Source organism: Zalophus californianus, chromosome 1, assembly GCF_009762305.2.
Source record: "Zalophus californianus isolate mZalCal1 chromosome 1, mZalCal1.pri.v2, whole genome shotgun sequence".
Lineage (NCBI taxonomy): Eukaryota > Metazoa > Chordata > Mammalia > Carnivora > Otariidae > Zalophus > Zalophus californianus.
This window is the reverse complement of record NC_045595.1, coordinates 212652752-212675744: the sequence shown is the minus strand read 5'-3', so window position 1 is coordinate 212675744 and position 22993 is coordinate 212652752. Positions and strand designations below refer to the sequence as shown.

General features: G+C 59.1%; 1 protein-coding gene across 4 annotated transcripts in view; it reads right to left on the bottom strand.

Moving 5' to 3' along the window:
- PDE9A (phosphodiesterase 9A) overlaps positions 1 to 22656 on the bottom strand; it is a 97894-nt gene extending 75238 nt beyond the window's left edge. For 2 of the 4 annotated variants that reach the window (XM_027586795.2, XM_027586796.2), the window contains exon 1: positions 22351 to 22655. In XM_027586795.2, the coding sequence (XP_027442596.1) occupies positions 22351 to 22419 (69 nt within the window). In that variant the 5' untranslated portion in view covers positions 22420 to 22655. Of the gene's footprint in view, positions 1 to 22350 lie in introns of all 4 variants that reach the window. The other 2 variants (XM_027586798.2, XM_027586799.1) reach the window with 2 other exon arrangements.
- Positions 22657 to 22993: the final 337 nt, after the last annotated feature.

The window sequence follows — 22993 nt, the reverse complement described above, 5'->3', positions numbered from 1 at the left end:
CTCCACCACCAGCATCATCTCTGCCATCACCTCCTCCACCACCTCCTCCACCACCAGCACCATCTCTGCCATCACCTACTCCACCACCTCCTCCATCACCTCCTCCACCACCTCCTCCACCACCAGCACCATCTCTGCCATCACCTCCTCCATCACCTCCTCCACCACCAGCGTCATCTCTGCCATCACCTCCTCCACCACCACCTCCTCCATGACCTCCTCCACCACCAACACCATCTCTGCCATCACCTCCACCACCACCTCCTATATCGCCTCCTGCACTATCAGCACCACCACCTCATCCACCACCAGCACCATCTCTGCCATCACCTCCTCCACCACCACCTCCTCCATGACCTCCTCCACCACCAACACCATCTCTGCCATCACCTCCACCACCACCTCCTCCATCACCTCCTCCACCACCTCCTCCACCACCAGCACCATCTCTGCCATCACCTCCTCCATCACCTCCTCCACCACCAGCACCATCTCTGCCATCACCTCCTCCACCACCTCCACCAGCACTTCCTCCATGACTTCCTCCACCACCAGCACCATCTCTGCCATCACCTCCACCACCACCTCCTCCATCACCTCCTCCACCATCTCCTCCACCACCAGCACCATCTCTGCCACCACCTCCACCACCACCTCCTCCATCACCTCCTCCACCACCACCACCATCTCTGCCATCACCTCCACCACCACCTCCTCCATCACCTCCTCCACCACCTCCTCCACCACCAGCACCATCTCTGCCACCACCTCCACCACCACCTCCTCCATCACCTCCTCCACATCTCTGCCATCACCTCCACCACCACCTCCTCCATCACCTCCTCCACCACCTCCTCCACCACCAGCATCATCTCTGCCATCACCTCCTCCACCACCTCCTCCACCACCAGCACCATCTCTGCCATCACCTCCTCCACCACCACCTCCTCCACCACCAGCATGATCTCTGCCATCACCTCCTCCACCACCTCTGCCACCACCAGCACCATCTCTGCCATCACCTCCTCCAATCACCTCCTCCACCATCTCCTCCACCACCAGCACCATCTCTGCCACCACCTCCACCACCACCTCCTCCATCACCTCCTCCACCACCTCCTCCACCACGAGCATCATCTCTGCCATCACCTCCTCCACCACCTCCTCCACCACCAGCACCATCTCTGCCATCACCTCCTCCACCACCACCTCCTCCACCACCAGCACCATCTCTGCCATCACCTCCTCCAATCACCTCCTCTACCAGCTCCTCCACCACCTCCTCCACCAGCTCCTCCACCTCCTCCATCACCTCCTCCATCACCTCCCCCACCAGCTCCTCCATCACCTCCTAAATCACCTCCTCCAACACCAGCACCATCTCTGCCATCACCTCCTTCCTCATCTCCTCCACCACCAGCATCATGTCTGCCATCACCTCCTCCACCACCTCCTCCTCCACCACCAGCATGATCTCTGCCATCACCTCCTCCACCACCTCTGCCACCACCAGCACCATCTCTGCCATCACCTCCTCCACCACCTCTGCCACCACCAGCACCATCTCTGCCATCACCTTCTCCATCACCTCCTCCACCACCAGCGTCATCTCTGCCATCACCTGCTCCACCACCTCCTCCACCACCAGCACCATCTCTGCCATCACCTCCTCCATCACCTCCTCCAATCACCTCCCCACCAGCTCCTCCATCACCTCCTCCATCCCCTCCTCCACCAGCTCTTCCACCAGCTCCTCCACCACTTCCTCCATCACCTCCTCCACCACCACCACCATCTCTGCCATCACCTCCACCACCACCTCCTCCACCGCCAGCACCATCTCTGCCATCACCTCACCCACCACCTCCTCCATCACCTCCTCCACCAGCTCCTCCATCACCTCCCCACCACCTCCTCCACCACCAGCACCACATCTGCCATCACCTCCATCACCTCCTCCACCACCAGCACCATCTCTGCCATCACCTCCACCACCACCTCCACCACCACCTCCTCCACCACCTCCTCCACCACCAGCACCATCTCTGCCATCACCTCCACCACCACCTCCTCCATCACCTCCTCCACCACCAGCATCATCTCTGCCATCACCTCCTCCACCACCTCCACCACCACCATCTCTGCCATCACCTCCTCCACCACCAGCACCATTTCTGCCATCACCTCCTCCAAGACCTCCACCAGCACTTCCTCCATGACTTCCTCCACCACCAGCACCATCTCTGCCATCACCTCCACCACCACCTCCTCCATCACCTCCTCCACCACCTCCTCCACCACCAGCACCATCTCTGCCATCACCTCCTCCATCACCTCCTCCACCACCAGCACCATCTCTGCCATCACCTCCTCCACCACCTCCACCAGCACTTCCTCCATGACTTCCTCCACCACCAGCACCATCTCTGCCATCACCTCCACCACCACCTCCTCCATCACCTCCTCCACCACCTCCTCCACCACCAGCACCATCTCTGCCACCACCTCCACCACCACCTCCTCCATCACCTCCTCCACCACCTCCTCCACCACGAGCATCATCTCTGCCATCACCTCCTCCACCACCTCCTCCACCACCAGCACCATCTCTGCCATCACCTCCTCCACCACCACCTCCTCCACCACCAGCATGATCTCTGCCATCACCTCCTCCACCACCTCTGCCACCACCAGCACCATCTCTGCCATCACCTCCTCCAATCACCTCCTCTACCAGCTCCTCCACCACCTCCTCCACCAGCTCCTCCACCTCCACCACCACCTCCTCCATCACCTCCTCCACCACCTCCTCCACCACCAGCACCATCTCTGCCACCACCTCCACCACCACCTCCTCCATCACCTCCTCCACCACCTCCTCCACCACCAGCATCATCTCTGCCATCACCTCCTCCACCACCTCCTCCACCACCAGCACCATCTCTGCCATCACCTACTCCACCACCTCCTCCACCTCCAGCACCATCTCTGCCATCACCTCCTCCACCACCACCTCCTCCATGACCTCCTCCACCACCAACACCATCTCTGCCATCACCTTTACCACCACCTCCTATATCGCCTCCTCCACTATCAGCACCACCACCTCTTCCACTACCAGCATCATGTCTGCCATGACCTCCTCCACCACCTGCACCATCTCTGCCATCACCTCCACCACCACCTCCTCCATCACCTCCTCCACATCTCTGCCATCACCTCCACCACCACCTCCTCCATCACCTCCTCCACCACCTCCTCCACCACCAGCATCATCTCTGCCATCACCTCCTCCACCACCTCCTCCACCACCAGCACCATCTCTGCCATCACCTCCTCCACCACCACCTCCTCCACCACCAGCATGATCTCTGCCATCACCTCCTCCACCACCTCTGCCACCACCAGCACCATCTCTGCCATCACCTCCTCCAATCACCTCCTCCACCATCTCCTCCACCACCAGCACCATCTCTGCCACCACCTCCACCACCACCTCCTCCATCACCTCCTCCACCACCTCCTCCACCACGAGCATCATCTCTGCCATCACCTCCTCCACCACCTCCTCCACCACCAGCACCATCTCTGCCATCACCTCCTCCACCACCACCTCCTCCACCACCAGCACCATCTCTGCCATCACCTCCTCCAATCACCTCCTCTACCAGCTCCTCCACCACCTCCTCCACCAGCTCCTCCACCTCCTCCATCACCTCCTCCAACACCTCCCCCACCAGCTCCTCCATCACCTCCTAAATCACCTCCTCCAACACCAGCACCATCTCTGCCATCACCTCCTTCCTCATCTCCTCCACCACCAGCATCATGTCTGCCATCACCTCCTCCACCACCTCCTCCTCCACCACCAGCATGATCTCTGCCATCACCTCCTCCACCACCTCTGCCACCACCAGCACCATCTCTGCCATCACCTCCTCCACCACCTCTGCCACCACCAGCACCATCTCTGCCATCACCTTCTCCATCACCTCCTCCACCACCAGCGTCATCTCTGCCATCACCTGCTCCACCACCTCCTCCACCACCAGCACCATCTCTGCCATCACCTCCTCCATCACCTCCTCCAATCACCTCCCCACCAGCTCCTCCATCACCTCCTCCATCCCCTCCTCCACCAGCTCTTCCACCAGCTCCTCCACCACTTCCTCCATCACCTCCTCCACCACCACCACCATCTCTGCCATCACCTCCACCACCACCTCCTCCACCGCCAGCACCATCTCTGCCATCACCTCACCCACCACCTCCTCCATCACCTCCTCCACCAGCTCCTCCATCACCTCCCCACCACCTCCTCCACCACCAGCACCACATCTGCCATCACCTCCATCACCTCCTCCACCACCAGCACCATCTCTGCCATCACCTCCACCACCACCTCCACCACCACCTCCTCCACCACCTCCTCCACCACCAGCACCATCTCTGCCATCACCTCCACCACCACCTCCTCCATCACCTCCTCCACCACCAGCATCATCTCTGCCATCACCTCCTCCACCACCTCCACCACCACCATCTCTGCCATCACCTCCTCCACCACCAGCACCATTTCTGCCATCACCTCCTCCAAGACCTCCACCAGCACTTCCTCCATGACTTCCTCCACCACCAGCACCATCTCTGCCATCACCTCCACCACCACCTCCTCCATCACCTCCTCCACCACCTCCTCCACCACCAGCACCATCTCTGCCATCACCTCCTCCATCACCTCCTCCACCACCAGCACCATCTCTGCCATCACCTCCTCCACCACCTCCACCAGCACTTCCTCCATGACTTCCTCCACCACCAGCACCATCTCTGCCATCACCTCCACCACCACCTCCTCCATCACCTCCTCCACCACCTCCTCCACCACCAGCACCATCTCTGCCACCACCTCCACCACCACCTCCTCCATCACCTCCTCCACCACCTCCTCCACCACGAGCATCATCTCTGCCATCACCTCCTCCACCACCTCCTCCACCACCAGCACCATCTCTGCCATCACCTCCTCCACCACCACCTCCTCCACCACCAGCATGATCTCTGCCATCACCTCCTCCACCACCTCTGCCACCACCAGCACCATCTCTGCCATCACCTCCTCCAATCACCTCCTCTACCAGCTCCTCCACCACCTCCTCCACCAGCTCCTCCACCTCCACCACCACCTCCTCCATCACCTCCTCCACCACCTCCTCCACCACCAGCACCATCTCTGCCACCACCTCCACCACCACCTCCTCCATCACCTCCTCCACCACCTCCTCCACCACCAGCATCATCTCTGCCATCACCTCCTCCACCACCTCCTCCACCACCAGCACCATCTCTGCCATCACCTACTCCACCACCTCCTCCACCTCCAGCACCATCTCTGCCATCACCTCCTCCACCACCACCTCCTCCATGACCTCCTCCACCACCAACACCATCTCTGCCATCACCTTTACCACCACCTCCTATATCGCCTCCTCCACTATCAGCACCACCACCTCTTCCACTACCAGCATCATGTCTGCCATGACCTCCTCCACCACCTGCACCATCTCTGCCATCACCTCCACCACCTCCACCATCACCTCCTCCACCACCAGCACCATCTCTGCCATCACCTCCACCACTACCTCACCATCACCTCCTCCACGACCAGCACCATCTCTGCCATCACCACCTCCACCATGACTTCCTCCACCACCAGGATCACCACACCACCATCACCTCCTCCACCACCAGCATCACCACAGCACCAGCAGTCCCACCATCACCACCGCCTATCAGAATTGAGCCTATGCTTGGGCCAGAACCTGAGCCAAATGCCTTACAAGTCCTGTGACCCTGGGTCCTCATAAGAACCTCTAAGCTTGGCATCACCATCACCCTTCACACAGCCCCAGAGAGAGAAGAAGCTGGCCTGGCCTGGCCAGGGTGGTCCCACATGCAAACCCGGAGCCTCCCTGGCTCTAAGCCCAGAGATGGATGCTGTGCTGATAGGAGAGCTCTAGTGGAGGTCTAAATGGGAGGTAAGTCACTTGCCCATAATGATGTATGCATTCTCTGTTTGCCTTGTTTTCCAGTTGCTGGTATTTCCGATGGCATACTTGTAGCAAATATTGACTTAGGCTCCCCTCCCAGAGGAAAATAAACCAATTCAAATTCCTTATCTTTTGTCTACCAAGTTGTGATTCATTTTCTGTAGCTTCTATTACCTACTAAGGTTTTACATACATTTTTATGAGCTCTTATAAGGCTTTGTCTGCCCTCGAAGCAAACGAGAGTATTTCAGTCTGGCTCCTAGATCTCATGCCCTAGCTCCAGGAATTAGAACTCAACCCGACCAGCCCAGAGCACAGCCAATTTACGACACATCCGTGGATTCACAACTTTTCTATCTTTGGGGGAGTTAAAAGGCAAACTCCCATTGGCTTATTAGTGCCCAAGAATTACAAGTGTTTAATACAGAAGACAGGCTAAGCAGATCAAGACCAAAATCCCACCTTTTATTTTTTTTTAAAGTTTATTTATTTATTTATTTGACAGAGAGAGACACAACGAGAGAGGGAACACAAGCAGGGGGAGTGGGAGAGGGAGAAGCAGGCTTCCCGCCGAGCAGGGAGCCTGACGTGGGGCTCGATCCCTGGACCCTGGGATCATGACCCAAGCCGAAGGCAGCTGCTTAATGACTGAGCCACCCAGGCGCCCCCCTACCGTTTATGTGTTTAAATACTCAGGAAATAAATGCATGACACTGAGGCCAAGATTGTAGGCTATCTACCTCTCTCTCTTTCTATGTTCACCTGCAATTTATCTGCAATTCTCCTTTAATTATAAATTTCATAGACATATAAACTTTAGCATATTGTTCACCCCATGTTGCTCCTTGTTTTTAGAACACAAGGATAACGTCATGGTCAGAATGGATTACAGTTAACCGCCAGGCAGGCAATCCCTAAAATAAACTCTGTATTAGACCTCATTTCCCTTTCAAGTTAGGAGGTATTTTTCTGGTCATTGTGTTTGAAAATATAAAATAATAGCAGAAACTACCATTTATTATTACTACGGGCCAGACTCATTGCATACATTCTTCTAAAGAAGAGAAGCTCCAGGGGTGCCTGGTGGGATCAGTCAGTGAAGCACCCGACTCATGATTTTGGCTCAGGTCATGGTCTCAGGGTTGTGAGATCAAGCCCCGTGTCGGGCTCCGCACTGGGCATGGAGCCTGCTTGAGGATTCTCTCTCCCTCTTCCTCTGCCCCTCCCCCTCACATGCCCATGCACGCTCTCTCTCCCAGAAAAATAAATAAAATCTTTAAGAAGTTCTGTATGCTGGAAATCCTGGAGCGCTGGCAGCAGCAGAGCCCTACCCCCCACCTGCCACCCCGGCCGTCGGCTCGGACCCAGCCCGCGGGTCTGCACCCCGGCTTCCCCGCCTGCTGGGGTGGTCATAAGCTCACTGTAGACATCATTCTGTGTCATCTTGTGCATTTCAGAGTGCATCCCTAACATCCAAGATCCTTGCTTATGGTTCAAGATAGCCACAGGGTGATTTTCACATGGAAAGGAAATTAACAAGAATCTCCCTTAGCGCTCCTCAGCCACCTCCATCCTCATGCACATCTCCGCATCTCCGTACACCTATACGTCTGTATCTGCGTCTTCAGGGCATGCTTCAAGGATCAGAAGTAGTATGTATTCTTCACCAAATAAATTGCAGAATGGAAAGGGAACGAAACACGTGGATAGAAAGAGACTTAAGGAGACAGCAAATAAACCTAGTGCATGGCCCGGTTTGGATCCTGACTTGAAAACGTGTGTGTGTGTGTGTGTGTGTGTGTGTGAGAGAGAGAGAGAGAGAGAGAGAGATGGTTCCCTTTCCTTTCTTTGCCATTATTTGGTGAAGAACACATATAGTCTTTGGTCCTTAAAGCATGCCTTGAAGGTGGGTGTCATTCTTCCCATTTTGTAGCTATTAAGGTTCAGAGAGTTTCAGGAACGTTTCCAAAGTCACTCGGCGAGCGGTGATATGACGACGATGAACAGGAAGGGCGTGTGTGAGTGTCCGGCAGTGGGGTGATGGTCGGCAAGGGAGCCGTGAGGGACTGATGGCTCGGGGTGACAAACCGCCATGGGACGATGGAGGCCACAGTGCAGGAGACCACCCAGCGCTCCGATGGAGCTCAGATGCAGCATGGGTACAAAGCCTCCCAGATTTGTGGGAGACTTAGTTTGGGGCAAACCACAGGGGGTCCCCCAAATACCGACCTCTCTGTCCTTGCAGAGCCCTTTCCTCCTCAAGATGGGGCAATACCAGCTCCACCTGCTTCAAGGCGCCGTAAGCCCCCAGGGGGAAGGCTCTGAAGCCCGAGAGGCCGGAGAGACCATCCATCCCATGGGAAGACCTTTCCCTGAAGTCTGCGCCGTGGGGCACAGAGCCCGAAGCCAGCCTTCCTGGGTCCAGCCCCAGCTCTGCCTGCAACCCGGGGCCGTGAGCAAATTCTTCATCGCACACTCTCTGCATCTGCAACATGCGGCAGACGCTGGTCACCTCTATAAAATCCTTAGAAAGGTAGGTGGTACATTGTGGGCACTGTACAAAAGTCTGCAGGGCAGGTGCTATCCCCATTTCACAGATGTGGAATCTGAGTGTCAGGATCATACAACTGGCATAGAGCAGGGCCAGCCACAAGCCCCAGCCTGCTCATCCCAGGGCTGCTGCGTAAGCAACAAGCTGATGGCGGGGGAGGGTGTGGGGAGCGAGGGGGCCTGGGGGCCGAGTGATCTGCAGCACACCACAGCCCCCAAACCCACCTCTTTATCAAGCATCTTCTCTCGGCTCCAGCACACAGGAAGCCCTCAGCAAACGTCTCTGAGGTGAAAGGGTTTGGGAGGCACTTTTGCTCAGCACGGCACGAGTTCACTCCATCCAAATGAACAGCAAAACTTGGTGTGGGAGGAGAGAGACAGGTAAGACCCTGGTTGGGGTGTGCGGCCAGCCGGAGGCAGGTGACCGGTCCGTGGAGGCGGGCTGGCCCGGAGGGATGGGAGGCTGCAGGAGCAAGGCCCGCCAGGCCGCCTGCCGGTGAAGGGAAGGGGCCATCCCCTCACTGCGCCCCGCTCCCACGATCCCACTGGCTTTCAGGGATATGGGAAGAGGCTTGGGGACAGGACTTGGGGACAGTTTGAGGCCAGAAGCCCACAGAATGGCGTGGAAAAGAGCCCTGTAGCACCTTCTCCACCTTACGTGGCCACGTCTCTGCAGACATAATTAGATGAAGGATCCTGGGATGAGATGAGCCCGGATCACCTTGGGGGCTCGGGGGGGTGCTTAAGTGAAGTCACAAGGTGGCAGAGAGAGATGGGAAGACGAATAGAGAGTTCTGAAGGCACCCGAGCGGTGTGGCCACAAGCCAAAGCGTGCTGACAGCCCCCAGGAGCGGGAGAGCAAGCAACGGCTTCCCCCTAGAACCTCCAGGCAGCGAGGCTCTGCCAACGCCTTGATTCTGGCCCAGTGATGTGGATCCTGGGCTCTGGCCTCCAGAACTTCGAGAGAATAAATCCGTGCTGTTTGCAGTCGTGCTGACAGTGGGAATGTGCCACAGCGGCCCCGGGAGCTGACAGAGCCCTGGGCTCTCAGGCTGGACTCTCTGCAGGGAACAGGAATCCCTGAAGCTTGTGTGAGGCTCGGAGTGCATCTGTGACGGGGAGCACGCTCCGGGAGGGGCCGCGGGGGACGGATTACAGACGGGAGGCGCACCCCCTTGTCCCCTCATAAGAGCTGATGAGGGCTCGGTCTGGAGCAGGGGGTGGGGAGGCTGGGGAAGAACAGTTTGGCCACGCGGGGCATTCCGGTCCTGGCTGACAATGTTCACTAGCAGGACACAGCTGCGCAGACCGTGTAAACGCCTCCAGCTCAGGCTCTGGGCTGCTTGGGCTCGGCGGCATCTCGGGGCCTGTGTCCCCACGCCCGCGTCTGCGAGGGTCCAAGACCTCCTCCGCCTGGAACCCGCTCGTCACGGCAGGTCCGTCTCACCGCTCCCTGTCACTCTTCTGGGGTCGCTCTGTTTTGTGTTTCCACATCAGGCGTCTGAGGTCACTGTCCCTGGTTATAAATAATGGATTGCGGGGGATTGAAAGTGCAGAGCAGACAGCTGAAAGGGTAAGAAATGTGCGGACATGGAGCACCCTTCCAAGCACTGCTTCAAGTGAGGACATTTCCAAAGGTGTCTCTCTGGTTTCAATTGGCTTTACTTCTTGAGTTCCCCTTCAAATAAGAGGCGGCTCTCGATGCACGACCCTTGCATTTCCCGGAGCTGGGCCCTCACGCAGCTCTCCCGCCTAACCCGTGCCCCTCCCCCCAAGGTCTTTGTCCAGCTCTGCTGTATCAGGGGTCCGAGTGTGGGCCAGTGAGACCCGTCCTGGGGTCCAGGCTTCTTCATGCCCGGGGGGGAGGGGCTGTGGGGAGGACCACCCACAGGAGACCTCAGTATGCAACCCTCAGCTGCGTTGGGCAGGGCTGAGGGAGTGGCGGTGGGTGAAAAGACATGGGGGAGACCGAGCCTGGGAGACAGGAAAACTCTCCCCAACTGCAGACCCCGAGCTCTGTCACCTTGGAAAGTGAGCACCACCGCTCCCATCCTCTTTCCCAGATGGGACGACATAGGGGAGCACCAGTGTGCAGCCGAGGGGCTGTTGGTGCGGGAGCTGGTCCTGCGTGGGCCTCCTTGGGGCGGGCCAACAGGTGGTCGCAGAGGCCTTGGCCGAATGGCAGGTGTTGGCCCTGAGGTTGGGGGTGGGGAGCAAACCTTGAGGATTCTGGGTGACTTAGGGTTTGCGGCCCTTTCAGGAGAACCTGTCAAGGCTTTGGGAGGAGGGTGATGCATCTTCTGGCTCGAGCCTCCTTTCTGGGAATTACACGGGGGACCCTGACTTCTTTCCAGAGGAGTCCACTCATCGCCACTATTTCCTTATCCGGGTATTTTCAAGTAATCCTGGAAATCATTTACCACCCTGACCTTCTTGAGACCCATGCTGGAGTCTGCACTTGCATGAAACCCAGAATCCACAACGTGAGCAGAGGTAGCCCAGGATGAGCTGGGGAAGCGGGTCAAGTTTCCACGTCCTTCTGTCCACCTCCCTTCGGCAGGTCTGGGAAGCAAACCCCACTTCCTCCCGTTAATGGCGGCCATGGGGACCTTCCTCCCCACACCTCTCACTTTACGAGGCCACTTTGTTCCAAGTGCATGAGGCAAGCAAGCAGAGGGAGGGGCATGTTTTTATTCAAAGTTCTTTTTCATGACATGCCTCAACTAAACCATAACTTTAAATCCCCTCTGAAATAACTGTAATAACCCCAGAAGTTTTGGGGTTTGGATGGGGACACCTCATCCTGCAACAGTCACAAGCTGGGGGCCGACACGGGCAGGGGCAGAGCACGGGACAGCGTGGGCAGTGGATCTGAGGTCCTCACACAGCCACCTGGCGAGCCGCGGCCGGGGACAAGGAAATCCTAGAGACGTGGGAGAAAGTGGGCAGTTCAGGGCCGCGGGAGCGGAGGAGAAGTCTTTTCTTCCTGCCTCTTTTTCCTTTTCTCTTTATTGCCTTGAAATTTCATTAGAAAAATTGAATAGTCTCCTGCCAGAAAAGAAGTGTCTCTGAGTGTAGGCAAGGGGCTTCGAGTCCAAGTTGGCGGCGTGCGTGCCGCCGCGGGGGCCGCACTGGCCTCCCCACCCTGCTTCTTGTCCTTCAGAGGCTGGCCTCCACCCACCAGGCTGAAGCCTCGCGGGCCTCCTGTGGAGCTGCCACAGTCCCTCCAAAGGTCAAGGTTCTGCTCAGTGCCGTTGGACTTTGAGGGTGGCGTGTCACTGTGATGTAACCTCAGCAGGGGCCGTGTCTCCCTGGCCACGCTGAGCCACAGACCTGCGTGCAGGCTCACTCTTTAGTTTGATGCCTGGGGCTCACAGCAGCTGGCTGAAAGCAGCCAACCCCATGGCTCTTTTTTTTTTAAGATTTTATTTATTTTATTTTTTTTGACAGAGAGATAACGAGCACAAGTAGGCAGAGAGGCAGGCAGACGGAGAGGGAGAAGCAGGCTCTCTGCTGAGCAGGGAGCCCGATGTGGGCTCGAACCCAGGACCCTGGGATCACGACCTGAGCCGAAGGCAGACGCTTAACCAACTGAGCCACCTAGGTCCCCCCCGCCCCCAGCCCCAGCTCTTTCTTCCAGAAACTAAGCCTGGCCCTTAGGAGGGGCAGGTGAGGGGCGGGAGGCCCCGCGATGGGCTCCTTTGGTGCCGGGATCCACCTTGGCTCTAGAGCGGCCTCTCCCGGCTGCCTGCTCTGTCCCTCTGGAGGACATGCCCAGGGCTCACTGCAGGGGCTGAAATCCAGCCCCAGGAGCATGGGGGGCGGGGGGCGGGGATGGGGGGTAGGGGGACGGAGTGTTCCAGGAGGTCTGGCATCCAGCCTGTGGCCTCAGCTACTTCTGCACAACACCCAGGAGATCCAGGGTCCCTCATCCCTGGAGAGACCGGTCACTTCTCAGTGCCTCTTCCCTGCCCCTGCCAGGGCTGTCCGCCCTGCCGACGTCCAGACGCTACATGCCCCTGTGTCCACACAGCTCTCCGAGGTTGGCACCCATTTCCTTCACCTGCTCAGCCTGGTGCCACGCAGCCCGGGTTCCAGAAATAGCTGTGGGGGAAATTCACTCTTCCTACACTTCCCCACGCACTCCTTTGCTACGGAAGCGCCTCCCTGGACCCCGGCTCCTTGGAATACTCCAGGCTGGCTTTGCCGATGGGGCACAGATGCCATCTCCCGCCTCTGCTACTTGGGGCACAGACTCCTAAACAACACACACAAAGTGGGATCAAATACATGCTGGCACCACGGCCATGCATCCGGGCGGCCCCAAGGAGGGGGGCATCCTTAAGTCTTAGGGGCTCCAAATGTCCGGGCATCACTGGCCATCACTAGGGTCATGTTCCTCAGCCCCTCCGGTGTCTGTTCTGGGCTCTGGATGTTCTGTGATCCATAGCGGTGGCGACATGTGTTGGCCTTCAGAAGCTCCACCAAGAGGTCTCAGAGTACGTACGAACCTTTAACCACGGTTCACATCTTCACTTTTCCCTGCGTGAAGTTTACAGGACGCAACTCTGAGCGAAATCATTCTGGGGGCTGCTCCCCAAGCGCCCTGGCCATGGCTTGAGCCCCAGCCTGGCTCGCCAGCCATGCCCCGCGGCGGTCCGCCCTCAGCTTTCCTGCACGCAAGCCCTGGGTTTGCTGCTCTTGCAAATGCCAATTCAACATTATTGAAGATCTCTAGATGATAATGTCAAAAGGCACTGCCTCTTTTTCTGTTATTTCTAAGGCTATAAAAGTTTTTAAAAAAAAAAATTCCCTAAAGGCAGAAGCTGTGAGGACAAAGAGCTTGATCACTGGGTTCCGTTAACTGCTTACAAAATACATCAGCCCCGTGTGTGACTGGCCCCCAGGATGACAGAGCTCCGGCCACCCTACACCTCCCTTTGGTGGTGCTGACTGCAGGACAGGGGGCAGCTTGTCCTCATGGTAGTGTTCCAGGCTAAACGGAGAGAGTCTGTGCCAAAGCCGGCAAACTCCTGCCATTCTACGGGTGGGCTCTGACTTTGTTTCCCCAAAGCGCCCCACCTCCGTCTCCCCCAGGCCAGCAGCTCCCCCAGGCCAGCTGCCCAGTGGCCAACGTGGCAGCGAGCCCCCCGGGGCCGCCGCGGACAGTGACTAGCCACACCCCCCACCAGCGCAGCTCCCTTCAACAGCAAAATTACCGTTAAGGGCTGTGGGTACCACAACCACCCCCCTCCGGCAAAATAAATGAGGCTGAAGCCTGGAACCCTCATGCAACCAGAGAGCTGGTGTGCACGCGGCTCTGGTTGTCCTATAGTTCACCCGTGCCCGCCTGCCTGAGCGGTCACTCCACCACCGGCCCCCCTCGCTGCAATCCCCACAGCTCCATCTCTGAAACGGAGGAGAAATGAAAGGCATCCTTGGTCCTGGCTTCAGTGGAAAGACCAGGGGGACAAGGGTGGACCTGGGGCGACCGCAGGAAGCACGGGATCACGGAGCTGGGAGCACTGCGGGGCTGGGCGGGCCCTGCATGTCACAGAGCACGCCTGGACACGGGGCCCCGTGCTGGGACTGATGGCCGGCTGCCCCAGGGGCCACTTGCCAACACAGGAGCACAAAGCCAGGGGTCTCCGTAAGGCTCTCCCAATGAGACACGGAGATCTGACTGCCTTACATCCACAACACGAATAAATAAGTTACAAACAAATAAAAATAACAGGGGCTTTAGGTAGCACTGGCCACGTGGTGGTCCCGTTTTAGCACTGGACGCAGATTTATGCATTAAATCAGAACGACCGCGTGAGGGAGATGCTCCCTTCACCCCACTTCAGAGATGGAGTCATCGAGGCATGTCAGGAACTTGACTGCACACGACCGTCTTCAAGGGCAGACACACTTGCCCCGGGACCCATATGCTCTTGACCATGGCATCATGCTGCCAGTAAATGCCCGGAATGTCACTGAATCTGAGACGCAGCCCCTTCCCTGAGCAGTTTACTCTCCCCGCCTGTAACATATCCCACCTCCCAGACGACAACACACACAACTCCTCAGATTCACACAACTGCGACCAGGAAACCACGGAGGGCCTTAGGGAGAAGAGTGTTTGTTTTCCGGCAAACCCAGTGATATACCCACTGCAATAGACCTATGCTTTGCAAACGGAGGAAATAAGAATGTGAATGACTGAGGTCTAAAGATGATCAGGCAGGTTCACTGAGGGTCGAATGGATAAACAGCACGTGCACAATACACATGACGGAATATTATTCGGTCTTAAAAAGGAAGAAAACTGCCCCGTGCCACAACGTGGACGAAGCTTGAGGACACCACGCTCAGTGAAGCCAGCCAGCCACAGAAGGACAGACACTGTGTGACGCACTCACAGGAGGGACCCGGGGCAGTCAGACCCACAGGGACAGAGAGTAGGAGGTGGGTGCCGGGGGCCGGGGAGGGGCTGGGGGAGTTCGCGTTTACCGGGGACAGAGTTTCGGTCTGGGAAGACGGGAAAGTTCAGGACGGATGGTGAGGATGGCTGCATAAGAATCTGAGTGTGTTCAGCGCCATGGAACCCGGAAATGGTTAAGATGGCAAATTTTATATGTACTTTGCTATAATTAAAAAAAAGGCATGCGGGACAACATCTAAAGCCAATTTGCTGAGATGTTCTGGCTCGAACTTAACCTTCTAGACGGGTTTTCAGTGGTGCTGTGAGATTCTGTTCAGGCCACTGCTCCCATCCGGCGATCAGCTTGGGGACCCGGGGAGCAGACGTGGAGCCATGGTGGAAGTGAGGGGTACAGGTGGGTGCAGTCGAGGCAGAGGAACCACACTGTCGACGGCAGAGATTGGTTGTTTTGAGGTTGCAAGTATTTGGGGCTGAGGAACTGAGTGTTGTTTAGACGTGACCGTGTCCCAAACATGCCTAGGGAGAGATGCATGCATGCGTCCGCGTGGCCCAGGAGGGCGTTGAGACGCAGGGGTGCATCCTTCCCGGGGGCGGGACCAGCTGGTGGGCTGCTGCCGTCTTGTCCAGGTGGGTGCTTGGGGGTCCCTTTGTGTCTTCCAGGTACACTCTCTGATCCCTTCTAGCTCTAGACCTCCGCCAGTTCCCAGTAGCGCGGCCTGCTGGGTCATCGGTGGCCCCGGAAGCAGGTGACTGGGTGCGGACGGCTCAGCCTCGGCCTTCTGCTGTGGGAAGGGCCTCGGGGGCAGCAAAGCCAGGACAAGGGTGTGGGGGCCCAGCCTCCAGTGAGCCAAGGCTACCTGTGCACCCAGTCCCGCTATCTGACCGCGGGGCGGCGTCCTGGGCTCCCTGTGGCTGGCTCTGCCATCAGCCACTTGGCTGAGGCCGTTTCCTCTTTCATCTGCATGTCGGTTCACATCAGCCGTCTGATGGGGACACCATGCCCTTCGTCTTCTCTTGCTTCTCTTCCCTGACGACCAGAGCTGCACTCTGCCTGTGTCTGAGGCCAGTCCTTAGCCCACAGCGGCTCTGGGGAGGCCGCCGGCCCTCCCGGCTCGGGGCTCACGTGGTCCAGTTTCCAGCAGCCTCTGCCAAGTTGGAGATGAAGGTGTCCTGGATAGTGGGCCCCGGGGGCCTGGGGCCTTAGTTCAGGTTCGCAGTGGGCTCGCAGAGATACCGACCGGTGACAGGAGGGGTTGCCTCAGCTCCTTCCACAGTGTGCTGGGGGAGGGAGGGAGCAAGGGCCTGCATGCAGGACGTGCTGGCCGAGCCTCCCCGTGTGGCCAGCTCGCTAGGCCTGGGCACCTCGCACATTACTTAGCGCCATCTGTGGTCACCCAATGGGGGCGTCACTGCCGCGCCCACTTAACCAAGGAGAAGGTGACTTCCCTCGGGCCTCCCAGCTGTCAAGAAACAGAACTGGATCTGTGGGGCTGTCGATCCCTCCCCACTCCGTGTGGCCACCCCTCCAAGACAGGGGGAGCTGCACGTAGTCTGAGAGACCTCTGTGTCATTTTCTGTCCACCCTGATGACATTAGTGGAGGGCAGCCACGCCCCTCCTGGGGCCTCCAGATGTTGGGAACGAGCCTTTAGGCCGGGGGCAAGTGGGAAGGAAGAGGGAGGCCAGCACTGACTTCTCAGCCCCCAGGGCTGGGTAGAATTCGGAGAGGCTGCGCTTCCAAGAGTTTCTGTTTGCACAACACCTGTTGGGCACTGTGGGCCGTGGGGCTGATCTACTTGTTGAGCAAGAGGCTGAACACACGGTGTTCCTGTTAAAGCTCGCCTCCCAGCTCTGACCCAGCTGGAGACAGACGGGTCATCGCGAGCTCAGGGGCAGGCCTGGAGGCAAAATGCCTCCCCCATTGCCTGCAGACCATCTCCAGTTTTCCGCTGGAAACCAAGACGGTGTGGGATGAGTCCCTTCTCCACACTAGGAGTCCCCAGACTTCCCTGCATTGCAATTAGCTTCTGTTACCATTTCAGTACCTGTGTAAATATCTTAAGCTATAAACATTTGAAGAAAAATAAGCAGGCGGGGCTGGAACTGCCGGCAATGACCAAGGGGTGCTCCCGTCACCTGGCAGGGATGCAGGGCTCACAGGAACGCCCAAGCCCAGAGAACTCACCATGGGTCTGCCTGGCCAGTGCATCAGCCCTGTGCAAACCCAGGGAAGATTCTTCCGCTCGCGGGCTCCGCCAGCTCGGAGTGTGGACAGAGCAGGTGCACACATCTTAAAGTGAAAGGAAATTGTCACTGGGCTTTGCCGGGTGGCAGGACAGACGTATTTTCCAGAAAGGGGAAAGGTGCCCATGAGTCGGGGAGTCTCAGGGTCCTGCCGCACTGACCACACGGGACAGGACAGGGGCAGCTACACCCTTCGAGAATGGAAGACAGGACCGGCCTGAAGAAGAGCAGCAGCTTCTATTTGCGCCAAAGGCAAGCAACAAAGGTAGAGGAGCCTGAAGTCCCTTGGAGGGCGCAGGGCTGGAGCAAAGCGGAGGACAGAGGGAGGCAGGCGGGAGGGAGGGAGGTGGCCGGTAGGGCTGCAGAGGTCTGACCTCCAAGGGCGGGGGGAGCACCCTGCTACAGAGGAAAACCACGGGTCCGGGCCCTGTAGGCGCCGGGGGGAAGGAACCGGGGGTGTACCCCGGAATCCCCGTCACAGCGGGCCCTGGCAGGGTGGACGCCGGCTCCCTGGGAGAAGACGGGACCCCTAAGCGCACAGGGCCCGGGGAGGGGCTAGCAGTCAGCCGTGAACCGGCCCAGTCTTCTGCAGATAGTTCAACAACTTCCCAAGGTTGCTCTTCCCTTCGGGTTTTCCTCATTCATTTCCTGGTTTTAGAGTAGAAACCATTAACAGAGTCAAGTGGCTGTTGGCTGTCTCGGACCTGGGTTCCAGTGGCAGAGAAAGGCCGGGGTTCCTGCGGCAGCAAGGCTGGGACAAGGACCCAGGAGCTCAGAGTGGCTGAGGGTGGTCCGGGCAGACTGCCATGTCCCTGAGCAAGCCACCAGGGCAATGCGCCAGCGGGGATGCTCTCTTCCAAAGCTGGCAGGAGCTCCAGAATGGCCATCCTTGTCCAGATGAGGCTTCTCAGCAGCTCCAGCCCAAAGCCAGGCCCCAAGGTCACGCGAACCCTCACTCTTCTTCATTGGAAATGGTAAGGTCATCAAACGCACGCCTGGACGTGCTACCAGGCAGGGCCCCTCCTCCTCCCCAATGCCAAGGGCACCACCCTGGCACCCCCGGCACAACCCAGCTGAGTGCCCCCTCTCTCTGGATGTACTATGTGGGCAAGGCGGAGAAAAGAACAGGTGCTGAGGCCAGGGCCAGCAGAGGAAAGGAAAACGCAAACCATCTGGGCAAAGAAGAGAAGCAGCATCTTCTAGAGAGGAGTCCTCTGGAGCGGGGGTCCCCAGCTATCCAGCTTTGGGGACCCTGGTTCCCACTCCCTCCTCCTTCAACAGGAGCAGGGGAGGAGGCATCAAGGGGACAGATGTGTGGAGGTGAGTGAGGCTGTCACCTTGGCCATCCAGCAGTTCCTAACCTGGGTCACCCTAAGGCTTCCCAGTCTGCAAAAAGTCCCCCTCCCCCATGCCGGGCCCCCCCCCAAAGCCAGTCTTTACCAAGGAAGGGAGCCTACTCATCAAGCATCCCACTTCTGGCACACAGCCCTGCCCCACCAGTGGGGCCTGCCATGTCCTTCTGTCCGTCCACAGGCACCCTGCAACAGCTGTGTTTACTATCCGTGAGCCCATCCCTCGGTGGGACGCGGTCGTGGGTGTCACGTTTGCACGGGACCCAGCCCTTGGCACACAGTGGCTGTTTGGTAGCTCCCGTGGAGAGCGGCCTAAGTGACGGGTCTTGTCCGGCCGACGCTATGACAAGCAGCACTATGGGTACCCCCACCTTACACAGAGGTTGGGGACCTTGCCCAGGCCACGGGGATGCAGGCAAGGCTCTGGGAGAGGCCACACGGCTCTCTGCTGCCTTTGAGGGGACCCCGGGGGGCGCGGGCTCGGAGGATTACCGCTGCCCTCCAAGCCCCCCCCTGCACAGGGCTGAAGGAAAGCCGGCAGATGGGACATCGATCCCCTCACGGCGGCCCGAGGATCCCCCCAAATCCCCCTGCTGGCCTCTCACTGTGTCACCGGGGGCCGGTTGGAGAGCTCTGGGTCTGGAGGCTTCTTCATGTCAGAGGCACTGAACTAGCTCTCCGGGAGCTGCAGTGGTTTCTTCAAGCACCTGAGACACCTCCAGTGTCACCACCCCAAGTACGTCCTGAGACAGGGCGGGCGGCCTCCCTTCCGGTGACCTGGGACAGTTCCCCCGAAGCTTGGCTGGAGCAGATTACACCTGCAGGAGTCACTGCTGTGAACGCTCTCCCCCTATATTGCTGCTCTCTCTGCGGGGGGGGGGGGTGCCCAAGAGAGGGTCACTGGAGGGGCAGAGGGCGGGGAAGACAAAGCAGTGCCTTAACCCTTCCCCCACCCCCAGCGCACCTGCCCCTCGGAAGCAACGGGCGTCTGTGTCCATGACCTTCCTGGGAGAAGCTCTGGGAAGGATAAAAGGGAGACAGAGCAGGGCTGAATCCAGTGCCTGGAGCCTTAAGGACAGAAAGTGCGACCACAGAAAGCATTGCTGGAAATGCTCTCCGCTGAGACCCTTCCGGGCCCCACCGTGCTGCCGGGTGTGCGGGGAGAGCGCCGTTGTCCTTTTCCAGCACGTGCTCGGAAACCCCAGATGCTTCGGCTCTCAAGCACGGCTACAAGTCCAGCTACGGGCCTCCACCGGACTCAACAGCGCGGGCAGAGGGCGCAGAGCCTCGTCAAGAACCGCTAAGAGGCGTTGTGGCCATGCGCGAGGTTTAGACCACAGCCCACTCGGGCTCCGCTCCCCGGTGTGGGTCAGCGAAAGGCCACAGTGGACAGAGAGAGGGACCCACCCTGTTCCCGCAGTACCCCATGCACTCTGGTCGTACGGTCTTGCGTCCTCAGCACAGTCCATGAAGCAGAGACTGCCGTGCCACTCTACAGACGGGGAGGCCGGCTCAGAGCTGCCCGCGGACTTGCTCAAGACCACAGAAAGTAGGGGAGCCGGCTCAGCAGCAGATGTGGCCCCTCCCGAGGCCACGGCCTCTCTCCTAAATGCAGGCGTGCCTCCAGGGCTGCTTTTCCGGAGGTCACCCCAACCTCAGGTGTGTCACCGTCTAAAAACCAGCCTGCCTGCCCCACGGGCAGAGCTTGCCAGACTCGGCTCTCACCTCCCACCCTCTGGTGCCTCTCTGCCACTTCTTATCCACTTCTAAGACAGCGTCTCAGGGAGACCTTTGGGAAGTTCTTGGGAAGAAGCTGTCACTTCTGACCTGGTCGGGGGCATCTCATCTCATCTCTTTCAAAAAGATGAAAAAAGGCCAATCGTTGAGAATTCTCATCTGTTGGGGTAGGAGTGCGTGGCTTGTGCATATGTGTGCACGTTTGCTTGTTCGCACGTGTGTGTGTTAGCACGCGGGGTTGTTCTTGGGAACGTGTGTGCTTGTGCATAGGTGTGCACGTTTGCTTGTTTGCACGCGTGTGTGTGTTTGCACGCGTGTGTGTGTTAGCACGCGGGGTTCTTGGGAACGTGTGTGGCTTGTCTGTGTATGTATGTGTGCAACATGGTTTCATGTGCATGTTGTGTGTGAACACGTATGTGCACACATGTGGGCACGTTTGTGCATGCGTGTGTATGCAGCACAGGGAGGTATTCAGCCGAGGGTCATTTCTACCTTTGAGGGGGCTGTTAAGTCCCTGCTCAGTCACAGGTGCCGAGTCCTGGAAGTCAGGAGACTGGAGTCCAGTCCGTCTGCTGCTGACCAACTGCCCGGCCCTGATGAAGCAAGAGGCTTGACCACCTGGCCTTGCAGACTCTTCCTGTTCTCTGCTCTCTGATTCTATTAAAGCGGGCGCTGGTGGGGGAGGGACAGTTCTCACTTCCTGGGAGGGAGACGGGGATGGGGAGAGTGAGGGTGGCTTCTGGCAAGTCTATCAGCTGGCAGCGGCACTCCAGAGATCTCTGGAGACTCCCCCCACTTCCCCCCGCCTCTGCCTGCTCTGTCACTGGCTGGGGCATCCCTCCCTGGCTTCCCGGCAGGGGGTGGGGGGGGTCCTTGAGAAGAGCAAGGGGAGAGATGGCAGCTTCCCTGAAATGTGCCCCTGAAGTTTGGGAGTGATTCCTCACTTATGGCTTTTCCCGGTGTGGGGGGGGCGGTTTCTGGAGGAGCTAAAAATCCCCCCTCCAAGCCAGCTTTCTTATTGTGCCTCTCTGCCAATCAGAAGCATGGGCCCGGGACGCTCTGGACTCAGGCCAGGGCCTTAGCAAGGGAGGGGCCAGGAACAAAGGGGGTCTGCTGGGAAGCCTCTCCTATGAGAGTCAAGTTGGTTAGGGACCCTGGACATCTGGAGGGCTTCATGCCTCCACAGAAGGGCAGAGAGACCACAGGGCTGGTCTGGCCTGTCCCTCAGTCTCTCTGTGGGCCCAGGAGGTAGAGCAGCCTCAAGGACCCCCCCTCTGCTGTCAGAGCTGACCATCTGTCCAGTGGGGTACACGGAGGGGCGGGGTGGGGGGCTGCCGGGCGCAGCCCCTGCTGGCCAAGCCCCACCCCCCCACCGGCTCCCCCCTGGCCAGGAAGCACCACCACTGGGGGCGGGGGCGGCGTACTCGGTCACCCTCCGTGCCTCAGTCACCATCCCTGTCTGGGGACCACGTCCCGCAGGGCGGCCCAGGGGCTCCGCGGGGCGTCTGCCCTGGGGTCGTTACGAGGGAAATGAAAGGCTTCATGCACCAGCCCCTGAACATACAAACTCAGCCTGATGAGATCTGTTACAAAGAAAGCTCTGCCCATGAAGTGGAAAAAAATACCCCCTTGTGGGTCGCCCCTTTCCACGGCGGGGGAGGGGGGAGGCGGCGCGTGGGGACAGCAGCTCCGCAGAGCCCTGTTGCCCCCAGCCCAAGTTGTCGGAGGCTGCAGCCGGGACCCAGGACGCGCGGACACACAGACGACGGTCCCCCACCCAGGCCGCCCTCCGTCGCTGCGCCAGGTTCCCCCCCCCCCCCGCCACCGCTACGACCCCCCCCCCCGCCCGCGCCGTCACCCGGGGAGGGGCCACTGCGCGGGATCGCCCGGTGGGGGCCAAGCACAGCGCTGCGGCGGAGGGCGTGAGCACCGGGGGTGGGGGGGGGGCTCGCACCGGCGGCCGCGGGTGCGGAGGGTGGGGAGGAGGTTACCTTCTGAATGCGCCCATCGATGTCCAAGTAGATGGCCTTGGGCCGGTAGCTGGAGGAGCCGGATCCCATCTTGCGCCGAGCGGCTGCACTTGGACTTTTTACTGTACTTTCTCTACGCCAGCCGCGGGGAGGGCGGGGAGTGGGAGGGAGGAGGGGGCGGCGGCGGGAGGACGGAGGAGACCAGCCAACCAGAGCGCCGCCGCCGCACCGGTGCGGGGTCGGGCCGCCGCCTCTGGCGCGCGCGTCTAGGCTGGTGCTCCGCCTCCGGCCTCGGCCTTCCTCCGCCTCCCTCTTCCTCCTCCCTCCGCCCTCTCCCCCTCCCCCTCCTCCTTCCCCCCTTTCCCTCCCCCTCCTCCTTCCCCCCTTTCCCTCCTCCGCCTCCCTCTTCCTCCCTATCCCTCCTCCCCCTTCCTCCTCCCCCTTCCTCCCTTCCCACATTAAGGCACACCCCCTCTTCTTCCGTTGGACTCCAGCCGCCTTGGGGATAGGGCCAAGTGAAAAGCCTCTCTCCAAGTGACCCCTGGACAGGTGCCCACAGCAAGTGACCCCTCTGGCTACGGAGTTGGTCACCTTCCCAAGTGCCAGAAATTCCCAGAGCGACCCCCTCTGGCTGCAGGCTGGTCACCTTCCCAAGTGCCAGAAA